Source organism: Athene cunicularia (genome assembly GCF_003259725.1).
Source record: "Athene cunicularia isolate RWA chromosome 3 unlocalized genomic scaffold, athCun1 chr3_part1, whole genome shotgun sequence".
NCBI lineage: Eukaryota > Metazoa > Chordata > Aves > Strigiformes > Strigidae > Athene > Athene cunicularia.
In genome coordinates, this window is record NW_020799097.1 from 113,886,492 (window position 1) to 113,904,766 (window position 18,275).

General features: G+C 46.0%; 1 protein-coding gene across 3 annotated transcripts in view; it reads left to right on the forward strand.

Moving 5' to 3' along the window:
* The window catches only part of SPTBN1 (spectrin beta, non-erythrocytic 1), a 91,356-nt gene that overhangs the window by 58,487 nt on the left and 14,594 nt on the right, over positions 1-18,275 (forward strand). For all 3 annotated transcript variants that reach the window (XM_026845802.1, XM_026845804.1, XM_026845803.1), the window contains exons 17-26: positions 4,251-4,341; positions 8,516-8,662; positions 10,276-10,539; positions 11,213-11,437; positions 11,650-11,739; positions 12,001-12,279; positions 13,418-13,548; positions 14,816-15,020; positions 15,101-15,475; positions 17,804-18,048. In XM_026845802.1, coding sequence (XP_026701603.1) covers positions 4,251-4,341; positions 8,516-8,662; positions 10,276-10,539; positions 11,213-11,437; positions 11,650-11,739; positions 12,001-12,279; positions 13,418-13,548; positions 14,816-15,020; positions 15,101-15,475; positions 17,804-18,048 — 2,052 coding nt within the window. The remainder of the gene's footprint in view (positions 1-4,250; positions 4,342-8,515; positions 8,663-10,275; positions 10,540-11,212; positions 11,438-11,649; positions 11,740-12,000; positions 12,280-13,417; positions 13,549-14,815; positions 15,021-15,100; positions 15,476-17,803; positions 18,049-18,275) is intronic.

Below are 18,275 nucleotides of genomic sequence, written 5' to 3' on the forward strand. Positions count from 1 at the left end.
TTTTTTTTTTTTTTTTTTTTTTTTTTTAGCCCACTTTCTTCTAGCCTGTTTCCTCAATTCCAGATCTGTTTATGCAGAGCACTGCAAAAACCATCCGGTGGGCTGCTATTCAGGAAATCTGTGTGATTGCTCCCCAAGTCTGTAAGGTTGATAAGCCTCCAGAACAAAGCCTTGGGGCTGGGTGTAGTGGGAGTGGTAGCAAAGGAAGCCTCTTTGCTTTTACAAAAATTTACTCTCCCAAACCAAGCTCCACCTGGACCTATAACAAAGGACCAAAACAAACAAGTACAAATATGTGCACTGGCTCCATACTTCCCATATGGATCTCTTTGTAGTTTCCAGTGTTTTTTACAGTCATGCTTTCAAGCTATTCCAGAGGGAACCCCACTGTTGGTTGGTACAGCAGACAGACCTGGCCCTAAAATGGTTGCTACCTAAATCTGAACAGACATGTGGGCATCAGGCTGGGGAAGGAGAGTAGAGGGCAGAAGCAGAGTGTGGCTGTGTAGTCGGAGAGAAACACTTCAGCACAATCTTTTAGTGCAGTTCACGGGGAAGAATAAATGGGAATAAGGCCGTGGAGAAAGGGTTGAGGGAAGGAGGAGGTGGGTTTGGATAAAGCTATCACTAGTGAGCTGTTCCAGCTAGGGAAGAAGCTGGTCTCCCCACTGCAGCTGTCCCTGCTTTGGTGAGTAGTGCTGCTGTTTCTGCCAGCCGGAGGGGAAGCGTTTTCTCCTCTGTTTTCTCTGGGAAGAGTCTGAGGAGAGTGCACTACTTTGTGCACCTACACATGGCCTCTGATTTTGCAGACAAGATGAAGTTTAAAGGCAGTGGCAGATCTGACTCAGATGGTGATCTAGGTCTGTTTTTCATCAACTTTTGTATTTGTGCAACTTTGTACTCAAAAGAGAACAGAAGTAATTTTTGTTCTTGCCCATTCAGAAAGGAGAGTGCCTCTTGTTTGCTGGAACACTTCAAGAAGCTAAAACTGCCTTGCATATATCTCCGTACTCTTAGTGGGCAGTTGCATTCTTGCTACATGTAAGATGTATTATTCCTGCACTGGCTTTGAAACCAACAGGCTTACAGTTAAACCACAAGTGATTTTGTCAGTTTTCAGCATTGTTAACATTCTCAGGGGCCTCTGGGGAAGCAGCATGGGACGTTTTAACAGATTTGGGTGCTCTGCTCTTGGATTAATTTGAGTCAGATGCCTCCTTGACCTGAACAGATCTCATTTGCCTATTAGATTCTTCATAATGCTGCCACAGAAGGAAGGTGTCCCCGTGTTTTAACGTGACTATGATACATTCCCTGTCCCCTCTTTCACCATGTAGGTCTGGCTTAGCTTGGACATTTGAATCTGAGGTTGCCTCTTCAATATATGCTTAAGGAAGGCCCCTTTTCATGCAGCCCTGGACACTGTTAAGGTTTAAGTCATCATGTGATGGTTTATGAGAACAGGCAGATAAATTCAAAGTCATTCTAAATAATTACTGTCTGCAGAGTGAAGTCTTATGTGCAAGTGTGGGATCTTCTTTCACTGTAGCAAATAAGAAGCAGTCACTGACAACCTTAAGCGTGACAGGGTCTGAGTTTCTGGCCCTTCTCTGCCGTGCACATCTCAGAAGAGCAGGATTTTGAGAGTTAGGACTGCCGTCAGCAGCTGAACAGTGAGCTTTGTGCTTTCCTCTACCCCATAGATGGCCGAGTGCTTGTAGCCTTCAGCAGAGCTGGAGTCCCGGCTGTCCCTGCCCTGCCATGTCTGGCTGGCTCAGCTGTGGCCTCTGCACCTGTGCTCAGGGAAGCAGGGAGGCCAGGCAGCCTCCTTAACACCACGCTCTTCTGGATAAAAGTTGGCATTCCAAAGGGTTCTGTTCTCCAATCTTTCTCCCTGTTTATTCTACCTAAAGCCCTACTGACGTGCTGGTAGTCGAGGGTGGAAGAAGCTTTCTAATGGTAGGGGTGGTTGGGCACAGATAATTCTAACATTTCTGTCACTGGAACTTTTAAAGAATTTATGAAAACATAAACAAGGAATTAATAATATTTAGATATAGTCAGTCTGGGGCAGGAGAACAGACTAAATTACTTCCCTTTATTCCTGTAAAAAATAACATTAGTTCAATGATGAAAATAGAGGAGTTCCTGCCTGTTCCAGCAGTGTCCATCTTCACAATACTACTACCCCACCTTCACATATCCAGTTTAAACCTTGCTACAGTTCAGCCCTCTTCATGTTCAGAGAACACTCATCTTTCAGTCTCACTCCAGGTCATCTTGGAGATCCAAACAACCTTTACAGTTAAATAGCTGTAAGCGCCAAAGGTCCTATTTATTATGTTGAGGAGGAAAAAAAAAAAAAAAAAAAAAAAAAAAAAAGTTATGTCATCATCTGTTTGATATCCCTGCGTGGCTTCCCTTCAAAGTTCTTGAAGTTAGTATTTCCAACACTCTCTGGGAGATATTTTTGTTAGTTTTTTGAACTCAAGTTTTCTGAACATAAGCACTTCTCTACTTAGTCTTAACTGTATTCAAATAAGTGTCATGAAAAGTCTCCTTTTAATTTCACAGCTTGTGTTCTCTCCAGAATGCGTGAGTCTGTAATGTAATCTAGCCTTAAATCTATGAAATCATCATGATAAGATCACCCAAGCAATTCCTTGCTTCATTTTAGCAGCCTGAGTAATGCACTGTATTTGCCCAGGTGTATAAAAACCAGCCAAGAAGGAGTGGAGTCAAACCCAGTGATGTTATAGATGTTAAAGAGATTTTTCCTAAGGTACCATTTACGTGTCCTTTCCTTGGTGTTCTCTCAGATAACCCCTTCAAAACTTTACAATTACCTAGACTTGGACTCCAGCCTCTTGCTTTGATGGTTACATACATCTTCCTTGCCATCTGATCTATAAATCAGTTTTCTTGACCTACAGTTATAGACCCGCTGCTTGCCTGATTATCCAGAGGAAGCTGCTGAGACAAAAGAGAAGCAATTTGTAATCCTCTAAAGGGTTTTCTCCTATTCCTCTGCCTGCAGACTTCTTGCTTTAATATAAAATGTATCTCTAAGTATTCCTTGTGTTTCTGAAGTCACTAAATTTGTGCCAGAGTGCTTGTTCTGGTAACGGATTGTAGATCAGGAAAAGTGGTCTTTTCATCCAGTTGTTGTCATCAACATGTGATTTACAGTCTTCCAGAATGCCATGGGTCTCTCTGGGGATCTCCTCTAACCTGGATTGATTTAGCTATTGCCAGTATATGCCGAGATCATCTTATAAACTGACACCCTTTAAAATAATTTCCAACCCTCTATCCCTATTTTATCTTAGGTGATTACAAAGGGCAGCAATATTTCACTTTAAGATCCTGTACAGTAAAATATGAACAAATCTAACACAGTAGCATGAAATAAAAGTTTTCTTCTTTACTCTCCCTTCTCTGTCTAAATTGCCTCTTTAAAAAAAGTAAGTACTGAAGGACAGGAATAGCTAATTCAAATGAAGCGTGAGTTCAGAACCTGCTGGGAGATGCCTGGGGCATCAGCTCCTCAGGCCCTGTGTCCATTTGAAGAACCCACCAAGGCCTTTGGGAGCTCCAGCATGACTCATCCTTCAGGGGGCTAACAGCCTTGGACTAAAAATACAGCTTCTGCACTAATCTTTTCTTGTCTCCTGTCTGCTCTTAAATGCTCTGAAAAACATGTTCCAGGGTGCATAAAGCTTCTCTTTGCAGAACCCCCAGGTGTGCTGCAGGGGCTGTCTGTGAGAGAAGAGGGTTTGGCAGGTGCTGTGACCCCCCCCCAGCTCTGCCCAGGGCAGGGGGTGCTGGGCTCTACAGGGGGTGGATCGGCAAGTGCCTTACAGCAGGTGCACAGCTTGCAAGAGCCACGTAACACACAAACTTGCAGATAGTTTTCTTATGGTTTTTGGCAGTCTGAACTTTCCTGTGGTCTTCACATCAGTGGGCCACAGTCTGTACAGAAGAGCTGTGAAACCCTGCAGACTTCAAAGTTTTCTCAGTGTATTTAAGAGGACACAATAACAAGTAGATGATAAACTTAAGCACATTAAATAACACTTGCATGTCTGAGTTTTGACAAATGTCCTTCATCAGAAAGGCGGTAAACGATGTATATCAAATAAATATATGTGTGTGTGTGTCCCAGAGGAGCTGCGGAAACCAACAAACAATGGGTTTTGGTGAAATGCCTATTTCAAGTTTTTTTTCTCTGCTGTTACTTTTTTGACTAGGCATAGGAAGAACCGTGAAGCAGCCAGTGAACTTCTGATGAGACTGAAAGATAACAGGGATCTTCAAAAGTTTCTTCAGGATTGTCAAGAGGTAAATCATGTCCTTTCGCTTGCCACTAAAAGCTGCATCCTGCTGCAGAGGAGCACTCTCACTCCGTATTTTATGAGGACTGGAACGCTCAGCATTTTGCAGTCCAGTCATCCAGTAGTGTTTAGTGTGGAGTAAACAAAAAAAAAAAAAAAAAAAAAAAAAAAAAAAAAAAACCCCCTCATGGGATGAATTTTCTTTTGTCATCTAAGCTAAAGACGGGGAGAATTGCCAGAAGCAGTGAAGATTTTCTGCTATGGTATAAATTAATTATGTGGAATGTGGTGGGATTATCACTGAACCCATTAAGAATTCTGTCTACAGATGTATATATGTATGTGGCCTGGAGCCAGGAGATTGTGAGTGATTTCTACAAAACGTTAGTCAGAAGAATAGGAGGTTAGGAATAAGAGGGGAGCAAGATTAACCTGGATCATTTTTAATGTATTATTTATCTGATAGTTTGCATGTGTTTAAAATTGTTAAGTACTGTAACGTTTAAAAAAAAACCTTTCCAGATTTTCTAGTGTCTTACATGGACCATTTACACTGAGGGCAACATTTTAAAGTTAGGAAGAATCTTGTTCCTAGAATGAGGAATTAATCAAGTAATTTCCAGGTTATTTCATGCAGTACTGACAGATATTAAAGAGCCTGGCCTGTGACATGCATTAGAAAATAGCTGTCCTTATCTGAAGCCTGCAAAGAGAGCTGACTGTGACAGAGCTGTGCTTTTGAATTCGAGAGTCAGTGCACCCAGCTGCACATCTTGTCCACCTACAAGAGACTGGAAGGCACTGCAGTGTGTCTGAATGGAGTTGCCCACAGATGAGATTTGGTACAAGAAACAAACAAAATGATGATCCCAGGCTGGGAAGATGATGTTTGCTGATGGTTGCCTAGATGCAGTGCACTTCCCTGCGTGTTGCGTAAGCTAACCATGAACTCAACTGAAATTGCTTCTTCCTTGATAGTAAAAACATGACAGATTAGCAAAAACTCTGCTGTTATTAGCAGCAGCTTCTTCCTTCCTCTGTAATGTCTCTGTAACAAAAGCCCCTGGCTCTCAGGGCTTCTCTGGCAGTGTGGTTGTGTTCCCTCAGATCTGTTTTTTCCCCTATATCACTGAAAGAAAAAGGGAAGCATAAAAGCTCTAGTGTCTGGCTGCCCAAATGCCTTTCCTCTTGACTGTTTCTCTCCAGCCACTAAAGCAGGGATGTCTCAACTGTACGGTTCAAAGACAGAACTTACAATACCCAAATGTTACAGACTTCTCCACTCTGTTCTGAGAAGACCAGCAATAATGACACTTAGAATTTGCATGATCCTAATGACAGAGTGCCTGTGCTGGACTGGAGGGACTGTGTGAGGGGGCAGCTCTGTCCTGCGGGGTGGAAGGAAGCCGAGGGAATACCTCACCCTTGGCTTTTGCCTTAGTGCTGAACCTGAAGGTGGGAATTGTCAGAAAACAGCTTTGAGCCCATCTCTGTTCCACCTGGCAGTGATCCTTCGTCCTTCCTGCCCACTACCCTGGGGATGCTTTCCCATCCGTCTATGACTTGAGGCAAGGAGGAGTGTTTTCTGTGGTGTGCTCCTTGCCCAGGACAGTGTCTTTCCTCACCAATGGCTCCGTGCTGAGGCGTTACTGTCAGCATGGCCTCCTGCCCCTGGCTCCCTCCTGCCCTTGGCTCAGAGGCGTGCCAGCGATCGGGGCTGCTGCTGCTTGAGGAGGTGACAGTGCAGCTCGTAGCAGCAGCTTGGCAACAATAAACCTTCTCTCCAGGACACAGGCAAGGGAAAACACAGCAGATTTTCTTATTCATAGTCACAGGTTCATCCTGGGATATTGGGGTTTTTGTCTGTTTCTTGCATTCATAAATATGAATGTGTTAAGTAAATTTGCAGGATGAATGAAAAAGAGTGACAGCAGAAAATCCTGAGAGGAGATGTGATAAATTTTACTGTTTAGTTTTTTCTTTGATTTCTTGCTCTTTCAGAGCTCACCTTTGAAGAGATTAAAGCTGATCTTCCCCTGTGCATGTTTAGAAGTCCCAGCACAGTATGGACTGATTTCTCTGGGGACACCAGAGTGAAGGCGTTTGGCCAGACTCTGCTCTTCAGAAGGTCCCTGCCTGCAGGCGGAACATGGCACGGTCTGGGAGCCCTGTGCTGCAGGATGGGCTGTGTCAGCTGGGGCCTTCACAGTGTTGGGGAAGCACAGCAGCACTGGCTGCTCTTTCACCTTCCCCTGTGCCTCTGCCAGGCTTACAAGGGTTTTGTCTCTGTGTTTCTCCTAGTTGGTGCCTGGGTTTCATGGCAGAGTGCTAGAATCTGCTGGGAGCTGAGAGCAGAAACATTTTGTGGTACAGGTGCAAAGGATGGGAGGAGGCCTAAGAGCCAGCTCTGCTGGCAGTGACAGCTGGGGTGATTTTCTGAAGAAATAAATACCCCAATAGTCCATCTGAGGCACTGTTTTAGGGAATTACTGTGTTATTTTAAAATATACTTTCGCACTGAAGATACACTCCAGTGACTAGAGCAGTTGCAAATACCAGGTTTTAATAATCACCCCTTAAACGCTTTATTTGCAGTTGTGTGTTACCAGGAGGAACATGAGAACATTGTGAGAGTCAGAAATGAAGGTTTTATCCTGACAGCCACTGGCTGTGTGCCACGTGTCGGCTGGGCCACCTGCTAATATGACCAATTCCACCTTCCCTTGGGAAGCACTTCCAAATCCTCAGAGGACTTAATGCTGTGGCTGAGTAAAAGCAAACAATGCCAGACAAGCAGTGCAGTTTGCAGAGTATGGCAGTTGTGTCCTACCCAGACAGGCAGGAGCAAACCCACTAATTTCAGGTTACACAGTAATCCTTGAGGTAGCCTTTGTAGCTTTATTAAGCAGCACAGTAGCCTGTTACAGCTGTAACTTGGCTGCCTACTGGAGATCTCCATTAACATGAGAGTTCTTCTGTTCAGACTTGAGAGCAAGGGCAGATGAGCTGCTTTGATAAGTTTTCCCTTTTTGTGGAGCTTAATGGTGCCTTTAAGGGACAATTTTAAAAAAAGCTGTTGAGTGCTAAATGAATTTGTTGCCCTTTATCCTGGGTGGAGAGCTGGGGGGTCTCGCCCATGCTGTTGTTACTCTGCTTGTCAGGGTGCTTCCTCGGCAGGATGGGGCATGTTGCTGCAGTTGCAAACAAATATTAGAGTTTTTTAGAGATTTTCTGCTTGGGTAGGTGACTCCAAATATGCATACAATTCCTCTCTTTCAAATTCCTTAAGCATTTCTATGAATGTGTTTTTTTATCCCCACCTAAGAGACAGATGAAGCAGTCAGACTCACCCCAGGAGGAAATTTGCTGTTGTCTGTTATGATCGTTTTCACGTTTTACTTCCCCTTGGCAAATCAGCTGTCTTTTAAAGTATTGATTTTTGTTTACTGTTGATCTGGAAATTGTTCTCAGTGCCTTTGTACTTGCAGAAAATCAGAATTAAATCAGTCTTCTGTTTTATGTAGTGGGAAAAAGAAAGTCTTGAGTACCAAAACCCTACTGGAGATTGGACAAATGAACAAATTTATGTAAAATTACATAGAAAAAAGACTCTGGGGAAAAGCTACAGAAGTGGTATGAATTAATGGTACAAAACCATCTCTATTATTATGATTTTGATACAAGTAGCAATACAGAATTTGTCGTTCAGGGTTTCCCTGAAGGAAGTACCTTGGGGGGCTATATTTAAATCTGGAGACTGTCTTGTGCATGCCACTTGGTCAGTGAGTACTGCTGCAGTGTCCTCAGGAAGCCAGTCGGGCTCCACAGGAGTGTGCTGATGACATCCCTGTCCTGGTCCCCAGTAGAATATTGAGTCATTCTGGAAGGGAAGAGCAGTACCAAAATACCCTGTGACCAATAAGTAGGACACATGTCCCTGTTTGCTGTTAGAGTGCCTAAGACCTGTGTGTTTGATTTTGCTCATCATGGAGTGGATTCCTTTCTGCTTGAGTCATGGGCTGTTTCTATATCAGAGATGGATGTTTAAATTTAACTGTTGAAGAGGTGGATCATTGGCTGATGGAGGCATCTCTTTATCCTTGATCTGGAGGCGTTTTGATACTTGGCATGATTTCACAGTACGAATGTTTTCACAAACACCTGTGTATTTTCCTCCTCAGCTCTCGCTCTGGATCAATGAGAAGATGCTCACAGCCCAGGATATGTCCTACGATGAGGCAAGGAACCTGCACAGCAAATGGCTGAAGCACCAGGCATTTATGGCAGAACTTGCATCCAATAAAGAATGGCTGGAGAAGATCGAAAAGGTAACTAAAGAACGTCTGACAAATGCCCTCATCTTTGTCGAAAGCAGCTATGCACAGAGATGGGATCTGTTCCTCTGCAGAACTGGATCTTGAACCATCTCTCCAGCTAAGGCAAAAGGAGGCTTCATTACTGTAGGAAAAGTATCAATGTCACTGTGTCTCTATCCAGCCCCTTCTATTCCTCATTGACGTTAAATGTTTTTTATTCAAGATGTTCTCACAGAAGAGTCATTGGCCAAGCTGCCAATTTAATTTTGTCTAGTCTGCCTTATCTGTTAGAAGGAAGGCATAACCGAGTTCTCATACCCAAAGAGTATAAGGGGCAAACGTTGGGATTTGAGCTAATAAAGTGGAAGTATTTCCTGGGAAATAACTGAATGTAGGCGAATAAACTGAGTTTAGACTCCCATGCTGCCATGCTGGTTTTCATTCATTCAATTAGTGCATGAGGTAAACTACAGCCAGTTTGGTGATTAATTAAGGTTCACAGCTCTGTATCAAGTTACTTTGAAGGCTTTAATATGCTGTGATGAGCTGTACTTTTTTCCCTCCATTTCTCATGTGCAGCTCTGGAACACTAAGGAAGTCTCCTCTTTAGCTCTGACAGTGGGTTTCTGTTCAGTGTAAGCTTAATTGCTCATTTCCTCTCCCACTTTGGCACTCTGAATCCCATTAGAGGCTTTTTTTCTGTGATCTGCAAATAGCAGTACCCTTTAATGGTGTAATTAGAAGGCTGCTCATAGGACTGGAAGTACTTTTTTAGTGATGCTAATACATCCTCACCCTTTGTCTCTGAAAAATCAGATTGCAGCAAAGTACCAGAGTTGTGCATGGAGCCACAGCTGACAGTCACTGTGTTAGTGTCTCCACAGCTGTTGGATGTGCTGGGTTGTGAGTAGTGTTTGTACCTGAAAAGGCTTTGTCCCTTGTCAGCACTGCCCAGGAGCAGAGCTACAAGTGTGATCAGAAGTAAAGAAAATACTTCAAAAAGCAATCCAGTCTTTGTAAAGGCCAAAAGGTGTATCTCAAGTCTGGGTGCTCTGGTGATGCCAGGTGCAGGGTTCCTGCTTCCCAGGAAGATTATTCCTCTCTGATGGTAGCTCAGCCCCCTGGTCATTGCTGTGAGCTGCTGGCGTGACCCCATCCAGCTGCAGGGCTCCCTTGGGTGCCATAAGCTCCATGTCCCAGCCTTGCACTGGCTCTCCGTCCCTTTCCCTGCGGTGGCCTGTAGAAGTTGGGCATGTGGCTCCTTTGGCTGCAGCTCCCTCCTCTGCTGTCAGCTGGGCACATGGGGCATCGAGGGGCAGCGTCGGGCAGGCGGGTCCCCTCCCCTCTGAGCAGGGCCCAGGAGCTCGGGCAGAGTCACACCTTGTTGGAGAGGAGGCAGGAGGCACCGCTGGGCCTTCCCATTGCCAGGAAACCCTCTTGCTGGTGACAGACGGGCCCGGGAGCTGCTCTTCTGGAAGGAGTCATTGGGTAATTGGAGGTAGAAAATGAGTGGCTGATGCTGCCAGCAGATGAGGAATCCTGAGTGCTTACTAATCAGAATAATTTAACTAACAGCCCGCAAGTGCTTCCGAGGAGCTACCATTTTGTTGCTCTGTGCTTTGCAGGAGGGAATGCAGCTGATTGCAGAGAAACCAGAGACCGAAGCTGTAGTGAAAGAAAAGCTGACAGGTCTCCATCAAATGTGGGAAGAGCTTGAATCCACGACCCAGACCAAGGCCCAGCGCCTCTTCGATGCGAACAAGGCGGAGCTGTTTACCCAGAGCTGTGCTGACTTGGATAAGTGGCTGAATGGTTTGGAGAGTCAAATTCAGTCAGATGACTATGGAAAGGATCTCACCAGTGTCAACATCCTGTTGAAGAAGCAGCAGGTAAAGGGAGGGCAGGTTGCAGAGTGGCAGACAGCAGGGATCTGTGCTCAGGGGAGCAGACGGGGGTTCCTTTCCATTTAGGAAATAATTTATTGTCTTTTCTTTCTTCCTGTTGTTTCGTATATCTTTAAGAACCAGAAATATACCCAGAAATAAATCAGCTGTAAATTTCTTGCTTCAATCTCTACCTTACCCTGCCATAATATCCCGCTGTGGATCCTGCTGTCGACCCCAGTCCCTGGTCCTTCCCTCTCCGCACAGGGCTGCCTGCCTCTGATCACACCTGCCCCAAGCTGGTCAGTCCCTCATTCCCCACTGTGAAGGCAGGAAGGGAGTCACAAGGAGAGCAGGGAGCAGCAAAGCTCTTGTGGGCGGTTAGCTGTGCTCCAGAGCTGTGCAGGGTGACTGGTGAAGGACCAGCAGAAGGGGTTCAGCCATGTGCTTGGCCACGTTCACCATTTGTGTGAGCGGGCTGGACCAAGGTGGCCACAGCTCTGGATCTGTGTTTTAAGCCTTGCCTCTTGCAATATGGATGCTGCAGTAACTACTAACATGGTAAGTCCTTACTGACCAGCATCCATTCTTCCTTCTCCTGCAGCTGTTGGCGTTACCCTCGTCGTTTCAGCTGCCTTTACACTGGTTTTCAGGACCTCTTTGCTGTGTTTCTGTTTAGATGCTAGAGAACCAAATGGATGTTCGTAAGAAGGAGATCGAGGAGCTGCAAAGTCAGGCAAGGGCTTTAAGTCAAGAAGGGAAGAGTACAGATGAAGTAGATGGCAGACGCCTTACTGTAGAGAAGAAATTTTTGGAGTTGCTGGAACCTTTGAATGAAAGGAAGGCAAACCTGCTGGCCTCCAAGGAGATCCATCAGTTCAACCGTGATGTGGAAGATGAAATTGTGAGTATAAAAGCAATCCTGTTCCCCAGAAACTAGGAAGATGCTGGAGCTATTGCAGAGCCATCACAGGAAACCTTTCGGTCATGTCTCTCGGTAGCATGTTTGAGGGATGCTGCTTGTCCCATCTTGTGTGCTCCACAAGGTATGAGAAGCATCTGTCTCTTACCAGGGGTTGCTTGACATCACGTGTGCTCTTTTTCCCTTGCTTTCAGCTGTGGGTTGGAGAGAGGATGCCTATAGCTACGTCAACTGATCACGGACACAACCTCCAGACCGTCCAGCTACTGATAAAGAAAAACCAGGTCAGTAGGTGCTGTTAGAGCTCCACACCTGCGGTTTCTCCTTAGTGCTGACTTAATTCAGGAAGGAAAGGCTTGGGGTAGAATGACGGGTGCTTCAGTGGTGATGTGCTGGTGGGTGCAGTGTGATGTCCAGGGAGAGCACAGCCCCAGTTTGTGAGCCCATGGTGTGTGTCTTGCTGCCCCTCTGGAGTTCACACCTCTGACTGGCATTTCTATGTTGTTCAGTGCAGTGTCTCATCAGTCTGCTTTTCTCCTCTGTAGACCCTCCAGAAAGAAATCCAGGGACATCAGCCTCGTATTGACGACATTTTCGAGAGGAGCCAGAACATTATCACCGAGAGCAGCCCCAATGCTGAAGCCATTCGACAGAGGCTGGCAGACCTGCAGCACCTGTGGAACCTCCTCATCGAGGAGACGGAGAAGCGCCACCGGCGCCTGGAGGAGTCTCACAGAGCCCAGCAGTATTACTTCGATGCAGCTGAGGCCGAGGCCTGGATGAGTGAGCAGGAGCTCTACATGATGTCTGAAGAGAAAGCCAAGGTGAGCAGCTCCACGGCGGCACTGGGGCAGTTTTAATTGCTCAGCCAGGGGCAGGCAGGTGATATAATTGAATATGTCACTAATGTAATGGTAACATAAACAGATTTAATGCCCTGGTGAAACCTACAGCAACCACCTCCCCTCTGACAGTGCGGTGGGTGGGCTGAGCTCAGCTGGGTCAGCGACACAGCCGCATGCCCGCCCTGGCTGCCAGCTCAGGGTGAGCACTACAGGCTGCTTAGGTTAAGTTCTCCGTTAGTTTTGGATCACTGGTCACAGCACTGGGCACCTGTCCGTGAAATGGGGCCTGATGGTCACTCCGTTGATGCCACTAGTCATCAGCTTTACCCCTGGTTATGCAGAGTGGGAACAGCACCAGGCTGTACCAAAGGGTACGTGAACTCCTGTTTGTTAAGATGTTTTGAGTGCTGTATCTTATGAGTTCCCTGCACTGATACAACAAAACTCAGCTTTGTATCAGTATACCACACACCACGGGTGTTCAGTCTTCAGTTCAAAAGGGTTTGTTTCCCTTCCTGTATCCAAGCAGTGCAAATAAAAAGGAGTATTAATGCGAATAGTTCATCCTGCAGAACATTTCAGTGAAAAGGCTTATTGATGATGCCAGTTAACGCTGGAAGTTGGAGGTCATTTTATTAATCATAACAATGCATAGAAAATTCTGATGTGGATTTCTTCAGGCATTTTGGTGGAGAATCCTTCGGTACAGGCTCCATGGGATTTCTGTTCTTTGACCCAGGCTGTCACTGAAAAGCCTGACAAGTGACGTGCCTAAAACTGTTCCATTTTTCTGAGCTCTGCACAATCACCAGTGTTGTGTAAACACACAGAGAGCTTCATAGAAAAGGAAATTCAACGTGCTCAGTGCTGATGTAATTTTGTTCTGCACCCCAGAGGGGTTGTTGCATTCGCTCTTTGGCTTGCTTTGCTTTCTGTGGGTACCGTGTGCTGTGAACTCAACTATTAATGTACCACTGTCAGAACAACTTGTCTTCCAGCTGTTCTTGGAAGCACTTTATAAATGGCTCCCACTTTTTGCTCATACTGGCTGACCTTACTGTGCGGTGTCTTTCTCTGGAGTGGGGGTTTTGACTCTCATTTTCTATCCCCGTTACAGGATGAGCAGAGTGCAGTGTCCATGCTGAAGAAACACCAGATTTTGGAACAAGCTGTAGAAGACTATGCTGAAACTGTACACCAGCTTTCAAAGACCAGCAGAACTTTGGTGGCAGATAATCACCCAGAAAGGTATTAACTGCCATTTCTGATTGGATTAGGTGTTCGTTCAATAGTTCAGTCATTTCACTGGGTTCTTCTGACCTACAAAAACCACAACGACGAGTAGGTAGTAGAGAAGAGTGAACTGAGGAAGAGGAGCTCAGCCTCATTCACTTCCAGGTCCATGTTGGACCACCCTGACTGGGCCAGAGCCAGGGTCAGTACGTGCAGCTGCTGACCTGTGGATAGTACTGGACACCTTCAGTAAAGCTCTGTTGTGTCCTGCAGGCAGGCTGGCAGTGTCAGGTCTGCCAGCACTGCAGGGCCTTACACCCAGCTCCACATTTGCCTTTCAACCAGCTTTATGTCAGAGGGTCACAGTCCTTTGTCCTTCTGTCCATAGGGCAGAGCTCCCCAACATCTGCCTCCTCTCTCACAGATTCCAGTAGAATCAGAGACTGGAGTCTGAGGCTTTAGGCACGGACACGTTAACATCTAGATTTTGGTAAATTCATCTCGACTTTCATAGATGGCTTTACTGGTGGAAGAGTTCAGGAACTTAAGACCTGTTCTGCTGTAAGAGCTGCAGCATTCTCCATTGGCCTGGACTGCAGGGCTGGTGTGTTTTAACAGCTCTGTGGTCACAGATAGGAAGGTAGGACGGTCTTAGGAAAGACTCCCTGCCTCTGGTGGGAGAATGCTGTTTAACTCAAAAGCACTCTCTTGTGGTCATGATCATTCCTAGTGAGAGTGGCTTTCCTGGCTGAGCTGACTGAGTACTGAAATAACAAACAACTTGACAAGGCAGAGGGAAGGCAATATGTCAGGGCCACATGGCTCAGGCAGAAGACAGCCCAAAGATAGGCAAGTAGAAATATTAGTCCCTACTGGAGATGCTGAGCTTTATGGTATAAGAAACCCATGAGTGCTTTTGAACTTGCAAGCAGAATTTAAACCCAAATGAAATGCTGCTTGCCTCAGGAGCTTGGATTCTGCCTGTAGTTTTGGGAGAAGACTCTGGTGTGAGCTGTGGTCAGAGGGATGGAGAGCTTGGTTCCCAGCTTCACCCTCTAAAGCTGGGGGGTTATAGGTACAGGGCAGAGAAATATTCCAGCTCAAGCAGTCTGATGTGCCAGCAGAGGATTGGTCTGGCATGTCTGAGCCAGATCTGTGCGTGCAGCAGGCGTGCATTCTGGGCAGTAAATACCCTGAGCGATTTTTGTTCTCTGTAGTTTTTTCCCATAGGCTTTTGTATATAAAAGTTGATGAGGACTCAGCCCTCTTTGTCTTTTTCCAGTGAGCGTATCAGCATGCGCCAGTCCAAAGTGGACAAACTGTATGCAGGTCTGAAGGACCTGGCCGAGGAGCGCCGGGGCAAGCTGGACGAGCGGCACCGGCTCTTCCAGCTGAACCGCGAGGTGGACGACCTGGAGCAGTGGATTGCAGAAAGGGAGGTGGTGGCGGGCTCCCACGAGCTGGGGCAGGACTACGAGCATGTGACGGTGAGCCCGCGGGATGGCCGGGGCCGCGCTGACCCCTCTGTAGGGTCAGCACAGCCTGAGCCTCTTCCTCTGCCTTCCAGATGCTGCAGGAGCGGTTCCGAGAGTTTGCCCGAGACACGGGAAACATCGGGCAGGAGCGGGTGGACACCGTGAACCACATGGCAGACGAGCTCATCAACTCGGGGCACTCGGACGCCGCCACAATCGCAGAGTGGAAGGACGGACTCAACGAGGCTTGGGCTGACCTCCTGGAGCTCATTGACACGCGAACGCAAATCCTGGCGGCCTCTTACGAACTGCACAAATTTTACCATGATGCCAAGGAGATCTTAGGACGTATCCAAGACAAACATAAGAAACTGCCCGAAGAGCTTGGTAGAGACCAAAACACAGTGGAAACACTACAGAGAATGCACACAACGTTTGAGCACGATATCCAGGCACTTGGCACCCAGGTGTGTGGTGAGGGAAGGTCTGAGGGGGCGGGGTGACCCAGCCTGCAGACGTTCACAAAATACCAATCCCAGCCTCAAAAAGGTGTTTACAATTGAGGCCTAAATGAAAGGATATACAGTCATAGCGCAGAGCTGTGGTGAAAGCACTTAGGGTAGTTCTTTGTTGAAACAGCTAGAGCACAAGATAGATCGTGATGATAGTGGCCTGATCTCTTGGTGCAGCTCTTGGCCCCACCGGGGCTGGGAGTACTGCGAGCTGCTTGATTTCAGTGGGAATAACTTCACCTGCGTCATTTTCTTGTCTGTTTTTCTGCTTCTCTACAATTGCATTAGGTTAATTAGTTTACCTAAAACAGCAATCTGTAAGTACGCAGATTTCTGAATATGTAGGTAATTGTTGAATGTTATTCCGTTTCCTGTCCTTGGTTGAAGAAGAAACCATAAAGGCAGAGAACTTCTGTACTGATTTACAACAGAGTAGCTCCTGACAGTCTCAGCTTGCTGTGGGCGGAGGAAGAGAGAGTGGATGGAGAGGCACAGGGGTAACACACAGCAGCTCCTCTGAGGACCTTTTTCTGATTCCCTCTAGCAGTACGCTTGGGTGCTGAGTGGGACTGGAAAAGAGCTTACACACGAGGAAAAAAGTGTTCGTGTGACTTTAATGTATTGATTCTTTAGTCAGCTTCTGAGAGGCATTGAACAGATACTAAATCTCCAGAATTTTTAATGTACCGAGGTAATGTGAAATACAGGGTTCAGATTTCAGATTTTTCTGTCCTTTAACATTGTTCTTGGGTGTGATATTAATTGTAGCAGAAGGTACATTAAATTTGCCTGCTCCTTAAACCAGGTTCACCTCGGTGAGTGCAACACACAACTGTCCTGTCCCATGGAGGAATCAATACACCAAAGGGTAGTTGGAGGACAGGGGCAAATATGAAGCGATGTGTAAGCTTGGTTGGTTTTTTTTGTTTGTTTTAAAAAACCCAAAAAGTCCCAACCCAACCCTTTTCTGCTAGGCATTTTTTATTTGTCCTTTCTGAGAGGCAAAGGAAGTCTGAAGAGCTACACAGAGGCTTTCGGACTTGGTTATGAATCTGGGCATTCTGACTGAAGTATTGCTTTTCATGGTGCTTCCAAACAGCTGCCTGAAGAGATGTAAAGTACATAGTCCAGGCTAAGGTTTTTAAAAGGAGCCAAACCTGATCTAATTCTGAATCTTTTGAAGCCAAGGTATGTTAAATAGAAGGTGGCAGCCGTTCATACAGCACACAGGGGATTCTAAACCAAAAAACACTGTTCAGCTGCCAAAGAGAGAATTTCAGAAGAGAACAAGTTGCTTAAGGAATGAGGGAATTACAACTGGATGCAGTTATCCCAGTAGGTTGGAAGAGATAGCTTTTATGGCCAAACTGCCTGCCAATTCTTGATTATGTGTCAATTTACATAGTTTTTACACTAGAATAAAGGGGATGTAGCAACCATTTGATTTTCCAAGTGTTTTACTTTCCGAAGCTGTAGATTTTATACATAAAATGGGGGACGTTCACAAAATACCAATCCCAGCCTCAAAAAGGTGTTTACAATCGAGTCCTAAATGAAAGGATATACAGTCATAGCACAGAGCTGTGGTGAAGGTGAAACAGCTAGAGCACTAGCTGGATCGTGATGACAGTGTCCTGATGTCTGTGCCTGTAGGTAGAACACTTTAATTTGGTGTTCAGACTTCCTTTTTTTAAAACAAACAAACAAAAGAACAAAGACCCAAACAAACAAAAGGGAATTATTAGAAAAGAGGTAATAGAATGATTCCTGGCTCCACAATATATGAAACAGTCCCATAGCATTTCATGTCCCAAGACAATGTTTGAAAGGAAAAGAGATTTCTAATAATAGAACAATCTTTGAATTTCCAAATTTTCTTCCTCTCTGTTGTTAAAATACATTTTCCATACTCTGACATGGTGGTGGTTTTGCTACAGGAGTTCCTGAGTGGCATTGAAAATTTGTTAATGACAACGTTCCCCACTTGCCCTGACATTTAGCAGTCACTTTGTACTGGCACTGTTTTACAGGAGGTTTAGGCAGTGGCAAGTCTTTGTTATTTTGGGGGCCCCTTGACTCAATGGTCTTGTCTAAGAAATATTCTCCGAGGGATCTACTGACTTAATGACAGAACAAACCTTTGTAGTATGGACAGGCCAAATATATTAGCAGTGACTGAGAAAGCCATTCAGATGAAGAGTTAGCAGCTACAGTGTCCCCATGTTGGTGACTCGGAAGCATCCAAAGACTGATGCATTTCTCTCTCATAAAAACACATACCAGGTGAGACAGCTACAGGAGGATGCTGCCCGCCTTCAGGCTGCCTATGCTGGAGACAAAGCTGATGACATCCAGAAGAGGGAAAACGAGGTGCTGGAGGCGTGGAAGGCGCTGCTGGATGCCTGCGAGGGCCGCAGGGTCAGGCTGGTGGACACAGGAGACAAGTTCCGTTTCTTCAGCATGGTTCGTGACCTCATGCTGTGGATGGAGGACGTTATCCGGCAGATAGAAGCCCAGGAAAAGCCCAGGTAATGTCAATTATCGATTGGAAGATAAGGTCGGGTGAAGAAAAGTCTGGGTATGACAGGGGCAGAAGTGGAGGGAGGCTCTCAGAACGTGCTGGTGCAGCCCGGCTCTTTGTGCTGCTGGGGTCTCTCCTGGGGCCATTGCACTGGGACCCTGCGTTCAGGGAGATCATGTCTCACACGCTTGTTTATTTGATCTCTGACTTGGACCAGAAGGGTGCCACTCCTAG